The 15844-nt window shown below is 37.8% G+C and overlaps 1 protein-coding gene across 3 annotated transcripts in view; it reads right to left on the bottom strand.

Annotated features, from left to right (window-relative positions):
• Positions 1–14107: 14107 nt before the first annotated feature.
• Positions 14108–15844, bottom strand: part of hao1 (hydroxyacid oxidase (glycolate oxidase) 1) — a 38656-nt gene continuing 36919 nt past the window's right edge. For 2 of the 3 annotated variants that reach the window (XM_073927078.1, XM_009292778.5), the window contains one exon: positions 14108–14348. In XM_073927078.1, the coding sequence (XP_073783179.1) occupies positions 14281–14348 (68 nt within the window). In that variant the 3' untranslated portion in view covers positions 14108–14280. The remainder of the gene's footprint in view (positions 14349–15844) is intronic. The other variant, NM_001083542.1, reaches the window with a different exon arrangement.

The following is a 15844-nucleotide window of genomic DNA, read 5'->3' as shown; positions in this document are numbered from 1 at the left end:
TGGAAATATATCTTGAGTCTCTTTCTTGATCATCCAGTAGGAAGGGAGCATATTTTTAGCTTGATGTAGGTGGCATTTTAAGGCGTTATGGAGTGAAGTGTGATCCAAAATGTAGGCAGGATAATTGTATGTGTATGTGCAGTATTTTTAACCGTTGAACGTGCTATACTTTATGCAGTACATTGTTTTATGCTTAGTTAAATTTGTGAGCATTTTATTTTTTAAAGCTTAATGTACAGTTTAAACCAGAAGTTTACTTACACTGTATAAGAAGGCACATAACCAATAAAAAAAAGTCAGATGTTAATGTGACTAAACTTTTTCTCTTTTAGGTAAGTTAGTATTAGCAAATTTGTTTCTGTTATGCTTAATAGCAGAATAATGAGAGAGATAGTTTTTTGAGAAATTGTTATAACTTTTCTTAAAAGTCACGTTTAGATACAATAAAATTATTCTGCCTCTGAAAAAGCTCAGATGATTATGTCAAGGTTTTGGAAGTTTCTGATTGGCTAATTGACAACATTTGAGTTAACTGGAGGCACAGCTGTAGAATAGTATTTAAGGAAAAGCTCAAACACACTGCTTCCTTGTGTGACAACATGGGAGAATCAACAAGCCAGAATCAACAACAAAGCCAGATTAACATTTGCTAAATGACACTGGGATGTAAAAATACTGAAGCAACATCCCAAGACATCAGCCAGGAAATTAAAACTTGGCCACAAATGGGTCTTCCAAACAGACCATGACCCTAAGCATACTGCCAAACTAGTTAAAATGTGCTTTAAAGACAATAGAGTGAATGTTTTGGAGTGGCCATCACAAAGCCCTGATCTCAATCCTATAGAAAATGCAACCCAAGCTCATTCTGAAAGCGTAGTCCCGCGGATGTTTCTGGAGACAGCGGAATACGTCCCCGGAGGTACGTACGGCTGCATTTATTTTTTTCAAGCGAACGATACGGGGCGGTATGACGCTTACCTTATGTGGAGGGCTTCCCCGCTGCAACTTGTTTGTCCACTCAGCTCACCGTGTACGTCGGCAGGCTTGAGATGCAGAGAGGAGTCAACCACGGCGATCGGTTTCGAGTCCGGGGAAGAGCGGTTCCAGCAATCAGGTAAGTCAAAAACAGAATCCCAAAAATTAAGTGAACGAGTTTCGTAACAGGGTGAGAACGCGGTGAAATCCGAAAACGCGGTAGAAAAAAATCATCAGGGCTTTTCTTTTTTTGGACGGCTTTTGTAAACTGTTGCTCGGGTTTAGGGAAGCGAGCGGGCGGGCGGGTCAGTCGGTAAAATTGGTTGGGTTCAGGGAAGGAGGAGGGCGGGTCAGCTGATTGGTCGCTCGCGCAGTCAATCATCCGGTCAGTACATAGCAGCACCATATGAATGCACAGAGCATCACACCATGGCATCATGCTTTCAAGTTCTGCATGCTCTCAAGCATGAATTGATTTTATTACTACAGTATTACTACTACTAGAACCCTCTAACTTCCACATGGCAACACCATATGAATGCACAGAACACCATAACAGCAATCAGAGAATGACTTAGTGTAACGGAGGCCAGCTAGTAAGTGCTGTAAAGGTAAAAACCTCACTCCTCTGACCTCTAAAGGTGCTCTAGCAACAGATGCTAGAGGTCATGGTCTTAAGCCTCCTTGGTAGAGCAACTGACTCCCATGCCGAAGGTCGCCGGTTCAATCCCAGCTCGGAGCGGGTTGGGTGGTGTAGGACTGGCAGGATTACATTGGTGCCGTGACCCAGATGGGAGTGAGGTTTAAAAGTGCTCTAGCAACAGATGCTAGAGGTCATGGTCTTAAGCCTCCTTGGTAGAGCAACTAACTCCCATGCGGAAGGTCGCCGGTTCAATCCCAGCTTGGAGCGGGTTGGGTGGTGTAGGACTGGCGGGATTACATTGGTGCCGTGACCCAGATGGGAGTGAGGTTTAAAAGTGCTCTAGCGACAGACGCTAGAGGCCATGGTCTTTAGCCTCTTTGGTAGAGCTATGCGGAAGGTCGTCGGTGCGATACCAGCTCAAAGCGGTTTGGGTGGTGTTGGACCGGCGGGGTTACATTAGCAGCACTCTAGAAATGCAAATGTTGAGATATGCCAAGGAATCAACCCAAAAACACCCTAGAACCTCCACAAGACTACATAAACGCCATTGTAAAATCATAAGTAAAAATAGTGCACTATAAAAGCCTTATACCAACACCCTAGCTTCATGCTAGCAAGTTCTGCATGCAAACATGCAGCCATGACTACCCAGAACACCTTAGAAACTCCATAGCAACACCCAATAATCATGGTGGTGAGTTTTGCATGGTCAAGCACACATCACAACTGCTAAAACACCCTAACAACCACATAGCAACCCCATATGTATGCACAAAGCAGCACTCAGAGGGTGAGTTATGCTCTCAGCATTTCCTACATGCACTTAATGCATTATTTATGTTCGGTTGTAGCAAAGAGGAAAGAAATCGTATGTGAGAACTTGTAAAAGATAAATCTCTCTCTCGACGCGCTCTTATTCTCTCCCCAGAGAGGCATCATGCTCGTGTCCAGGAGAACGAGTCGGTCTAGACACACAGGTGCAGGTGTGTGTGTGTGTGCACAGAGAAGCTCAGCCGGTGTCTTGTCACATTGACCGCAGCTTTAGCGGGACCCTGTCCCACACTGACTTCCCCCAAAAGCTTTTCAGTGTGCAGAAACCAAAGCTAAAGCCATACAGGCTGGGCCGCAGCCAGAGGCAGTATTTCAGAAACAGACACGAAGAGCGTTGCCAGATCACGGCTGAACAAATCTAAACAGTCTACAGCTGAGATGCATACGATACTAAGAGCTTATTTCATAAGCGAAGATGTTTGCAAAAGTTTAACACTTACAGTCAGGGGGTTGTGCAAATCTCTAACCCTGATTATGTTGGATCATGGGCAAACTTTGGCTGTTTAATGAATACTTTTACACAAGTCACTTATCATATTTAACAAGCTAGCAATCATCATGCAAATATGTGACTTCATGTTTGCTTTGTCAATGAAAATAGCTAACAAACGCATTACTAAAGGCTTGATGTAAAGCTACATTTTCAATGCATTATCATTATTTAAAATGCATTATTTCTTGTTACTGTGTTAATACATCATGCTTTAAATGTCTGTAGCAATATATTTAGGATATATAAAATGTGGTTACATTTATTTCTGAGGTCATGAAATACATTAAGTGCATTACAAGGCATGAATAATGCATTAAAATACTTGTACAATGCTTTATGAAGTATTACTACATTGTTTTAGAATTTTAGTTAATAAAAATAAGCATCGCACTGAAGATGTAAGGTCAAGTTGAACGTTTTAATGTCCCACACAGCATGTTTTTTTTTTGTTTTGTTTTTTGTAATTTAATGCATACTTTTACACAAGTCACCTACTATATTTTAGCCAGCTTTTTTGTTTAAATGTTTGACTTTATTTTTGATTAAGGTCAATAAAAATGGGGGATCAAGGTCAAGTTGAAAATGTAAGTTCAAGTTGAACGTTGTAATATCTCACACAGGATGATTTTGCATACTTTTGCACGTGCTATATTTTAAAAGCTATCAATTTTCATGCAAATATTTGACTTTATTTTGCTTCATGTCAATAAAAATAGGTCATTATGTTAACACTTTATGATGCATTAACAAAGTTTAAAATTAAGATTTTTTATGTTTTAATGCATTATTATTATTATTTGAAATGCACTATTCATCATTACTGTTTTGAAGCATTATGCTATAAATGTCTGTAGCAATATATTTTATAATTTATAAAATGTGGATACAATTATTTGTGAGATCATATTTAAGTGCATTACTAGGCATACATAATGCATTAAATACTTTTACAATGCTCTATGAAGTATTACTACATGCTTTTAGAGTTTTAGTTCATAAAAAACGCTTTTCCCTGCATATGTAAGGTCAAGTTGAACATTGTAATATCAGACACAGCATGATTTTGTTATTTAATGCATACTTTTAAACAAGTCACCTACTATATTTTACAAGCTAGCAATTTTCATGCAAATATTGGACTTTATTTTTGCTTTATGTCACTAAAATAGCTGATCATGTTAGCACTTTATGATGCATCAACAAAGGACTAAAGTAAAGGAATTTATAAAATGTTTTTAATACATTATTATTATTATTTAAAAGGCATTATTCCTTGTTACTGTTTTAATACATTATGCTTTAAATGTCTATACTAGGGTTGGGCATCTAAGCTATAATGCCGATCCGATACGCATCTCGATACAAAGAATACGATCCGATATATTAGCGATACATTTGTGACATATTGCGATGCAACACGATACGATTCACACCCATATCACGATACAATGCGATAATTCAGCACTAACTTATTAAATCAAGTTTATGAGATGATGTAAGAAAGGATGCTGTGCCATTGAATGAGTTTGATTATTTATTAACCAAGCAAAACCAAGACTTTTTTACAAACTGGCTTTTCTCTCAGAGCCAGAGTGTCAGTTTACAGTAGAGGGCCATTTTAGAACCTATAGCACATATTATTTAAGTATTTTCAAGATAAACAGAATGTATAAGTGCAATATATATTAAAATATATATATTTGCACTCTTTCAACATAAAGGTTGAGCATTGCACAACAAGAATTGTGATTTAACTTTTCAACTATGTAAACAAGTTTTACAAAGATATATTGTGCCACTGAATATTCAAAACTTAAGGTGGTGAACTAGCAGTGTTATGCTGCTTTGAAACATCACTGTCACTGTAAACAACAGGCTAATAAAAATATAACAAACCAGCAATCTTCTTGCTGTGAGGTGGTCAAACTACCCACTGTGCCACCGTGACACCCATTATTTTTATCATTATTATTATTATTAATATTATTATTATTATTATTATTATTATTAAATAAAAATTAACAGGAGGAGGTGTTTAAAACCGCCTAGTGCGGCAGTATAGAGAGGGCGGCGTCCGCAACACCCAGTTATATCCGAGCATAGGGTGGCAGAATAGAGGTCCGCGACACCCGCGCGTCCTTAGTTATATTCGCGCATAGGGCGGAAGAATAGAGGTCCGCGACACCCGCGCGTCCTCAGTTATATCCACGCATAGGGCGGCAGAATAGAGGTCCGCGACACCCGCGCGTCCTCAGTTATATCCGCGCATAGGGCGGCAGAATAGAGGTCCACGACACGTCACTTCATTTTCATAACCGGTCACTTTAGTTTTCACATTGGGGTTGAGGGCGGCGTGATCGTCCTCTGGCTAGAGCAGCAGTTCAGCTTGCTCCGGCCCTGCAGATGAACAATGCAATAACATCCGTTATTGGCATAGAGCGCACAAAACTTTTGCGCATGGAAAAAAAACTTGCAATGCTTTTCTCACCACTTTTGGAGCTGGTAGCTACAGTTGAAGCAATGCGAAAGCCGGGGATGTAGGAACACTGGAAGATGCTTTCACAACAACACCGTGGCGCCGCTTCAAGTGAGATTTCAGATTAGTCGTACTGCCCGCGTATTTTACAGATGCGCGGCACATTTTGCAAATTGCATCTGTCCTGTCATGTCGTCCATCCTTAAATCCATAATGTTGCCAAACTTTAGATTTAAAACTCAGTGGGGAATAAAATGTTTGTTTTGCTTCTCGCGCTTTCTGAGGGCGCACCACTAGCTTCATCCGCACACCTGATACACTGAGTTGTAGTGTAAGTGTACACATCCGCAAATCCGTTGCTAAGGCTTACTTTATGTAGGTCGATTAAATTATGCGCCAAAAACAGGTTGACAACACTTGTTAATAAATAAAAAAATACATTCTATATTAAAAATATAAGCTGTATCTCGGAAAAAATGATGCATCTCGATTTGCTTCCAAAATTTTATTCATCCTCTGCTGCTCAACCGATGCACTCGCATCGTGCACGCGCATGACCGCGTATCGATACATATCGATTAATCTTCCCATCCCTAGTCTATAGCAATATATTTTATAATATAAAAAAATATGGTTACAATTATTCATGACATTATAAAATGCATTAAGTGCATTACAAGGCATAAATAATGCATTAAAATACTTTTACAATGCTCAAAGCAATTTCAATGCAAATGTTAGACTTTATTTTTGCTTTGTTAATGAAAATAGGTAATTATGCAAACAAATACATTGCCAACGGCTTAAAGTAAGCTATTTATACATTTTAATGTATTATTATTATTATTATTATTTAAAATTTAATATTTCAAGATACTGTTTAATGCATATGCTAAATATATCTGTAGCAATATTTTTTCTAGAGATATAGGTTTGAGTTGAATGTTGTAATATCCAACACAGCATGTTTTTGTTGTTTAATGCATACTTTTACACAAGTCACCTACTACTGTATATTTTACGAGCTAGCATATCTTTGTGCAAATATTTGTCTTTTATTTAAGTAAATAAAACAGGTGATTATGCTAACACTTTATAATCAACAAAGTCTTTAAACAACAACAATATACATAAGGAAAGTTTTAATGCATTATATTATTTTTTTAAATGCATTGTTCCTTCTTGTGACGTCCTGACATAAAGAGTCCGTCTGGGTAGGATTGATGGTTGGCTCCGCCCTAATCGTAATAGGAAACACCTGTTATTGACTTCTCTGGACCCTTTAAAAATCTTATGGCAGACATTTTGAGGAGGCTGCTGCTTTTGACTGGACATTTTGTTTTGTGATATTTAAATAATTTGTACATCTACAATGCTACTCTACATTATACATTCATGCATACTTCCGAAACACAACAGATTCCTGACTACTACATTTACATATTTTGGCTTTAAGTTGTTTAAAACTGTTTCTTTGATAAATTATGTTATATAATTTTGGCTTTCTTTGGTGTACCTCTTCTTTGATACGTTCTTGTGAGCAATGGGGCATAACAATTGGGGGCTCGTCCGGGATCGTAATTGAATTTCATATTTGAAAAGGGTGACTTAGTTATTTAGAATATTTGTTTTGGATTTCTTTTTCTTCGAACTATTTTTATCTATTTGTTTATATTGTTAAAGTTATTTGTGACATCCTAAAATGCATTATCCATTACAAGGCATACATAATGCATTAAAATAATTTAAAAATTTTAATATTATCACAATATTTAATATTTTAACTTTATAATAAAAACAATAGATAGAAGATAGAAGTCCAACGTGTTGCATTATCCTATCTTTTGCTTGTTACAGTCAAAATGAGAAAAATTAAGAAGTTGTGTATATGGTGGACAGTATATAAATGGTTAATCTGCAATTATACACTATATAGTGCTATTTCCAAAAAGGTGATGTCTATGTGTATAATACAGTGTATTTATGTGTATATTTCCCCACATTACTTCTGCAAAACTAGTATCCCAGTATGGCATTCTGAGTGGCGAGAAGCGAAAGCTCCTTCTCTCAGCAGATGAGCCACTTTTGTTTTCTTCACTTTGGTTTGTGTGTTTGAACAAGTGCCCTCCTCTGGTCAGACAAAAGCGCCTTGTTAAGCGAAACCTCTGCTAACTTTTATGGGTGATGTGGTCTCTGTGCTATTTGCAAACGCTCAAACAAATTAGAATAACAGCTGTGTGATGCGGGCGCATTTGGTTAGATTCTTCATGGCCACACAGGGTTTCGAAATGATATCCTTCAATGCAGCTCTGTTTCTGCGGTGCGCAGGCGAGGTTATATTGAGATAACTGGTGACCTGCTGTGTCAGCGCTAGTCATATGACAGATCTGGATCAACAGGCAAAGCAAACAGATGTTGACAGACTTCAATGAAAAGTATTTGCATGCTTAAGTAACACGTAAAAATGTGTAAATGTCATTGCTTTGCATGATGATTGTGTTAAAGTGTCCTTATTATGCTTTTTTTGGACATGAACATTCATGTAGTGTGTAATGTAGCTGAAGAACTGGTTATTTTAAAGATCAACAGCGCATCAAATAAGATAGTTGTTTATTATTTCAGCTTTTCACAACAAACTTAGCCATCTGACCAATCAGAGTAGAGAAAGGCCATGTGACCAATCACAACAGCATAGCAACCAGTGAGAGCAGAGTAGGGCCATCTGACCAATCATAGCAACCAGTCAGAGCAGAGTAGGGTCATCTGACCAATAACAACAGCATAGCAACAATTCAGAGGAGAGTAGGACTATCTGACCAATCACCACAGCATAGCAACCAGTGAGAGCAGAGTAAAGCTATCTGACCAATCACAACAACATAGCAACCAATGAGAGCAGTGTAGGGCCATCTGACCAATCACAACAGCATGGCAACCAGTCAGAGGATAGTAGGGCCATCTGACCAATCATAGCAACCAGTCAGAGAAAAGTAGGACCATCTGACCAATCACAGTTGCATAGCAACCAGTCAGAGCAGAGTAGGGCCATCTGACCAATCACAACAGCATAGCAACTAGTCAGAGGAGATTAGGACTACCTGACCAATCACGACAGCATAGCAACCAGTGAGAGCAGAAAAGAGCCATCTGAGTAATCATAGCAACCAGTCAGAGCAAAGTATGACCATCTGACAAATCACAACAAACTTGACCTTCTGACCAATCAGAATAGAGCAGGACCATCTGACCAATAACATTAGACTTGATGTCAAAACAGTCTTGGCCATCTGTTCAATCAAAGCAAAGAAGGACTATATGACCAATCACAATAGAATTGGCTATGTGACCAATCAGAGGAGCAGCATCTGACCAATCACAACAGAGTTAGACATTTGACCAATCAGAGCAGAGACATCTGAATAATCAGGGTAGAGTAGGACCATCTGACCTATAGCCACAGCATACCAACCAGTCACAACAGACTAGGCCATGTCACCAAGCAGAGTAGAGTTTGAGCATCTGACCAATCACACCAGACTTGAATATTTGACCAAACAGAGAAGAGTAGGACTATTTGACCAGTCAGAGCAGAGTAGGACTATCTGACCAATGAGAGCAGGTTTGGGCCATAAGACCAATAACAACCAATCAGAGCAGAGTAGGACCATCTGACTAATAACATCAAACTTGATGTCAAAACAGACTTGGCCATCTGTTTAATCAAAGCACAGTAGGACTATGTGACCAATCACAATAGACTTGGCCATCTGACCAATCGGAGGAAACTAGTATTATCTGACAAATCAGAGCAAAGTAGAAGCATCTGACCATCACAACAGACTTGGTAATCTGACTAATCAGAGCAGAATATGACCATCTAACCAATCAGAGCAGAGCAAGACCATCTGACCAATAGCAACAGCATACCAACCAGTCACAACAGACTGGGCCACGTCACCAAGCAGAGTAGAGTGGGAGCATCTGACCAATCACAACAGACTTGGGCATTTGACCAAACAGAGAAGAGTTGGGCCATCTGACCAATCAGAGCAGAGTAGGACTATTTGACTAATCAGAGCAGAGTAGGGCCATCTGACCAATAGCAACAGCATACCAACCAGTCAGAACAGAGTAGGACGACCTGACCAATGAGAGCAGGTTAGGGCCATCAGACCAATAACAACCAATCAGAGCAGAGTAGGGCCATCCGACCAATCAGAGCAAAAGTAGACTGTCTGACCAATCGCAAAAGCAGTGCAACCAATCAGAGCAAAGTATGACCATCTGACCAATCACAACAGACTTGGACATCTGACCAATAACAGCAGAGCAGGACAATCTGACAAATAACAACAGCATAGCAACCAATTAGAGCAGAGCAGGGCCACATAAGCAATACTAATATCAGTATCAGTAAGCAGCTTAATATCTTATAGTATATATATATATATATATATGCAACAAAGGAAAATAATAATTAATATATAATGTTATTATTCTTATACCTTAATGTAATAATAACATGTACAGAATGTAAATATTTTTTGCTTTTTAACAGATATCTATTATAATGAAACGTGCATACTAATCAACAGTAAGCGCACTGCTCCTCGTGTTCTTCATAGTGTGTAGGGCACATGTAAACAAAGCAGAGGCTCTTGAAGTCTATAAAGTGTGCTTGTGTTTGATTCTGGTCCCCTCGCGGCCCCAGCACAGCAGGCCCTCAGACAAAGTGTGAGGTGCTAATGAACAGACCCTGACAAAGTTTGTTTTCCTGCGGAGAGTCACTGCATATAATGGCCTCATTCAGGTCCTGTGGTTCAGCCATGGAAAGAGCTAGTAAAGAAATCCCATGCCTTGTGCGTGACCTTTCTGAACCTCTCGCAAACCTGTTTGCCTTTCGGCCCCGTCCAGGGAGAAATGCATATTCATGAGGAACTGGCTCACTGCTGCAGCAAAACTATTGACTATTACTGTAATAAATGAGAGGAGAGGAAATAACAAGTGCAATATGAGGAAATCTGTGCATGTAAGAGGGAAAACAGGCATCAATTATACAATAATCATTTACTGCTGTTGCTTTCTGGGGAAATATGTTAGTGCATGACTAATGCTCATGCATTTTGGCAACATGAAATCTTCATGAGCTCAATTGTTTGATTTAAAATCCATATTGTTTTTATTTTGTGGGAAATCTTAGGGCTTGAATGTCTCTGATCAGTGTACGTGAAAAGCAGCTGCAACATGACAACCAGACAACAATGGCAGAATATTCATGACTGTGTTATTTTAGTATATATTAATTTTTTATTAATTTAATATTTTATATATCCATTTTGGTTGCTGTTTTAGCAAATTTGTTGTAGGTTTTTGACTTTATCATTTGTTTAAATCGTGTATATTATATGCTTTTTAATTATTATTTGGATGCCAGTTCTTTCTGTAATTTTCCTACAGCGGTAAAACTTTAGAATAACTATTCGTTATAACTAGTTAATAGATCATTAATAAACTGTTAGTTAAAGAGTTATAAATGACTTGTTAAATAATAGTTAACAGTTTGTTAATTATTTATATCTGTGCCTTATAGATACCCAACAGAAACATTACAAGCTGTTAGTTAAGAAGTTATAAATGACTTGTTAACTGTATTTTACTGATAACTATACCTAATTAATTAGTAATAGATCATAAACAAGATGTTGGTAAATTACTTACTAAAGGCTTGGTAAGTATCAGTTAATAGTTTATATATGTTATTGGGACAATATTCTAGTTGCAACTATTCTTCGTTTATTAACTGTTAGTAAATGAGGAATAGTTGCAACTTTAGAATAACATCCCAATAACATACATAAGCTAATAACTAACACTTAACTAATATATTAACTCTAACTTGACAGATCAGTTGTTCATAGTTTAACCATCTACTAATACCAGTGAAAAGTTCATAGAACTTTTCTAATAAAATATTTTTTTATTTATGTTGTTTTCTGGTTTAGCACAAAAAGTGCCCAAACCTTATGGGTTTGTATTCTGTTGTATACTGCTTTTCTCCCATGTGATGGCTCAGTATGTGTGTTTCTATACAATAAACACACTGTTCAACATTTCATCTGCAGAGTTTCTTTTGTAAAATACAGCAGACTGAAGGCGAATAGGATCTGTCTGCGGATAGTTATTCTAAAGTGTCACCAGTTCTGCGCGAAAATCGGCATGAAAGCAAAGAGATTTGCATGCTCTAAGGCTATTACACAAATGCGATATCAACTTGTAATACTGCGCTCACGACATTTGTCATTGAAATAACGACACAGGTAGTTGGTAGATCTGTGTAAAAAAGGCCTGCCGCCACAGCTGGAAAAAAAATCCTAGAGGGAACACTGTGTATATATATATATATATATATATATATATATATATATATATATATATATATATATATACATACACACACACATTTGCACACAGTTGAACTCAGAATTAAAAGCCCCCATTTGAATTTAAAAAAAGGTAAATTTTTTAAATGTCTTTTTTTTAAATATGTCCCAAATTATTTTTAATAGAGCAAGGAAATTTTCACAGTATGTCTGATAATATTTTTTCTTCTGGGGAAAGTTTCATTTGTTTTATTTCAGCTAGAATAAAAGCAGAATATAAGCAAATTTAGACATTTTTTAAATCCATTTTAAGGTCAAAATTATTAGCCCCTCTATATTTTTTCGATAGTCTACAGAACAAAACAGAACAAAAATTGTATACAAAAATTGTATATTGTTATACAATAACTTGCCTAATTACCCTAACCTGCTTAGTTAATCTAATTAACCTAGTTAAGCCTTTAAATGTCACTTTAAGCTGTATAGAAGTGTCTTGAAAAATATCTAGTCAAATATTATTTACTGTCATCATTGCATTGCCATGAGAGTGATATTGTGTTTATACAACAGTTCGACGGCACAATCATGTATATAAAAAAGAAAATCAAACACTGAGAGTCTTAAAATTCCTTCACCATTCCTTCACATCTGCAGTTGACGTCAGAACAGCAGAACCCGTTGCTCCTTAACAAATGTCGCATTAGAGCTAGTGTTTGAATGATTCTCTCGCGTAATATCTAAAGTGATGATTTTTAAGATTGTATGGCTGAACAACATTAAATGCCATCAGTCTTCAGACATTTCCCAGTATTTCTCTGTCGCAATTGGGAGATCACAATAATTAACCCTGAAAAAGCAAAGCAAACACTAGCAGATTACTATGGTATAAATACAACACTACAACAGAGAAAGAGATCAACTTAGAGAGCCACTTACCTGATTTATAATGATTTGATCAGCTGTAGTTTGAAATGTGCGCCGTTTTTCTCTCATGAGGCCTCATTATGTGGTCTCTGTCGCCATCTTGTGGCAGAACGTCAACTGTCCTACTTTGCTCAGTATGACAGGCTGATGACCGTGACTGCGCTAATAGTGAAAATAGGCACTATGCTTGTAAATAAACTACATATTTGCAATCTAAACAACTACATTTCCACCTGAAAAAGCCTCAAAAGTACATTATGCTGTCCAACAGCTGCAACATTTCTCAAACTGTAGTGAGTTGTTTACTCTTCTCTTTCTCTCTCTCTCTCTCTCTCTCTCTCTCTCTCTCTCTCTCTCTCTCTCTCTATATATATATATATATATATATATATATATATATATATATATATATATATATAATAATAATAATAATAATTAATAATAATAATTCGTTACATTTATATAGCGCTTTTCTGGGCACTCAAAGCGCTTTACACAATGGGGGGGGGGGGAATCTCCTCATCCACCACCAGTGTGCAGCATCCACCTGGATGACGCGACGGCAGCCATTTTGCGCCAGACCGCACACCACACACCAGCTGATTGGTGGAGAGGAGACAGAGTGATGATATGCCAATCATGATATGGGGAGGGTTAGGAGGCCATGATGGACAGAGGCCAGTGGGCAGATTTGGCCAGGATGCCGGGGTTAAACCCCTACTCTTTTTCGAAGGACATCCTGGGATTTTTAACGACCACAGAGAGTCGGGACCTCGGTTTAACGTCTCATCCGAAAGACGGCGCTCACTGAGCAGTATAGAGTCTCCCCGTCACTATACTGGGGCATTAGGACCCACACAGACCGCAGGTTGGGCGCCCCCTGCTGGCCTCACTAACACCACTTCCGGCAGCAACCTGGCTTTCCCAAGTGGTCTCCCATCCAGGTACTGACCGGGCGCAGCCCTGCTTAGCTTCAGTGGGCGACCATGTGAGAGTTGCAGAGAGCTAGCACAATTAATATATTAATTGTGATACTTTGATGTAGATAAAAGAAATAGGATCTTCTTATATCATCTTAACATCTTATATGTTATCTAATATAAACATATAAAAAAATAAAACTGACAATAACACAGAAAATGAAAACATTAGAATAAAAGCTAAATCATTTGATTTATAGTAAAGCTTTTGTTCAGTTGTATTAGTTGTAGTAAAGTGCAGAAACTCAGCTCATGTTAAGTTATAGTCTTCATCTGAAACTCCTCCTGGTTGTGTTCGCAGTGAAGAAAATATTCCCTTTGAGTCACAGAACCGCTCTGGGCTGCTAAACATTGCATGTTTGCGGTAAACAGGAAGGATTTTGCTGTCATGCACAAACCACACGCTTTTGATGCATTTATTCAAACTTCTACACGAATGACTTACACAAATGTTTTATTCATGATGCTAAATCTGTCGTGCCCAAATCCTCGGGGTTCATTTGAACTGCACAAGTCCACCCAGTCACTGAAACGCAGCGAATCTCCCGGCATGCAGCACTTACAGTACATGCTCATCAGATCCTGGAAATGAGTTCAGGTCTTCTCAAAAGGGATCTGTTGACTTCCTTCAGTGAGCGACATCCTGACACAAATACAAGATCACACTGTTTACAAGACTCGTTTCAGTTTATTATTTGTATTTTATTTTTTATACTTTTATATGAGCATTTTAAAGTGGGTTTTTTTTCAGAATTTTATGTAAACCCAAGAAGATTTGGTGTTGTATAGCCTTTTAAAGGGGACCTGTTTTTGCAAAATGTTAAATAAGTCTCTGATGCCTCTACAGTGTGTGTGTGTGTGTGGGGGGGGGGGGGGGGTTGTTTCAGCTCACAAATAATGTTTTAGAACTCTTTGAAACTGACCCTTTGATGCTAATCTGGTGACTGTCGCTTTAAATTCAAAAGAGATTGTGCTCTTTTCTAAAGAGGGTGAAGCTACAAATGCCTATGTGTCAGTGGCAGACTCAAAAACAAGACTAATGTTACCTGTGTGAAAAAGTGTGGTGTTTATTTGTGCTTCATCTAAAACTTCACATTTATAATCCTCTTAGTCGCTGACATTGGGCCCTATTGTAACAATCTAGACGCAAAGTCTAAAGCGCATGACAAGAAAGCATTAAGGGCTTGTCTGAATCCACTTTTGCTATTTTAAGGATGAAAAAATACACTCTTTGCCACAGCGTGTTGTCTAACAGGGTTGAGCTTATTCTCTTAATGAGTTTTAGGTCTGTTTTGAGAATAAACCAATCAGAGTCTCCTCACCCATTCCCTTTAAGAATCAGTTGCGTCATGCCATGGAGCATTTGCTATTTACATGGCGGACTTTGTAAGAGGAAAAACTGAACGCTTCACTAGAGAAAACAGTTAAACAGAGCATCTGCAGCACGAGGATAAAGAACGAGTCTCCTCCATTCAGCCTCTTTACTTTCACTTTCTCTCTTTTGTGCATAAGGAAACAGTGTTGTACACTCTGCTGAAGACATCCATTAGCCTACATAATTATTTTTGTTTGTTAAGGTCAAAGATTTGTTTCAAAACTATTTCTAAATTCAGTTCTAATTTCCAGCAAATAAATAAAAGAACAGTAATAACGAAGTGTGTTCAAAAAACTGAGTTATATCCAAACACGCATGCTGTGTGCCATATGGTCCAAAATCTGACAGGTGGCAAAAGCTTAGCCCGTTTTTTAATAAAACAAATATAAATTTGCATATAATAAATAATACTATTAATAATAATAACATTATACCAAAGCAAGTTGTCGTCAATAAACTGAAAAAAGTCCCCTGGATGAAGAAGGCATGGGCGCGGTGGTTTATATATTGATGTAGAAAATTATAATTTTGTAATATTGAAATCTTTTAATTCTTTTTCATTTGTAAAGATATTTGTGTATTGCTGTACGTCCTGTGTGTTTTAAGCAATGTGTAACCGAGGCGCACAATGAACACTCTCTGCGCTGGACTTTACACCTGCTTTGAGCTGCTCTATTGCACAGTTTTAGTTCCTCAGAATAGCAATGTGCCAACAATGCGCCTTTTATCATATTGTACTTGTAGTTATAGTACACAAAATTCTT

Source organism: Danio rerio, chromosome 17, assembly GCF_049306965.1.
Source record: "Danio rerio strain Tuebingen ecotype United States chromosome 17, GRCz12tu, whole genome shotgun sequence".
Lineage (NCBI taxonomy): Eukaryota > Metazoa > Chordata > Actinopteri > Cypriniformes > Danionidae > Danio > Danio rerio.
Note: the sequence above shows the minus strand (reverse complement) of the source record. Positions and strands in the feature narration are given on the sequence as shown.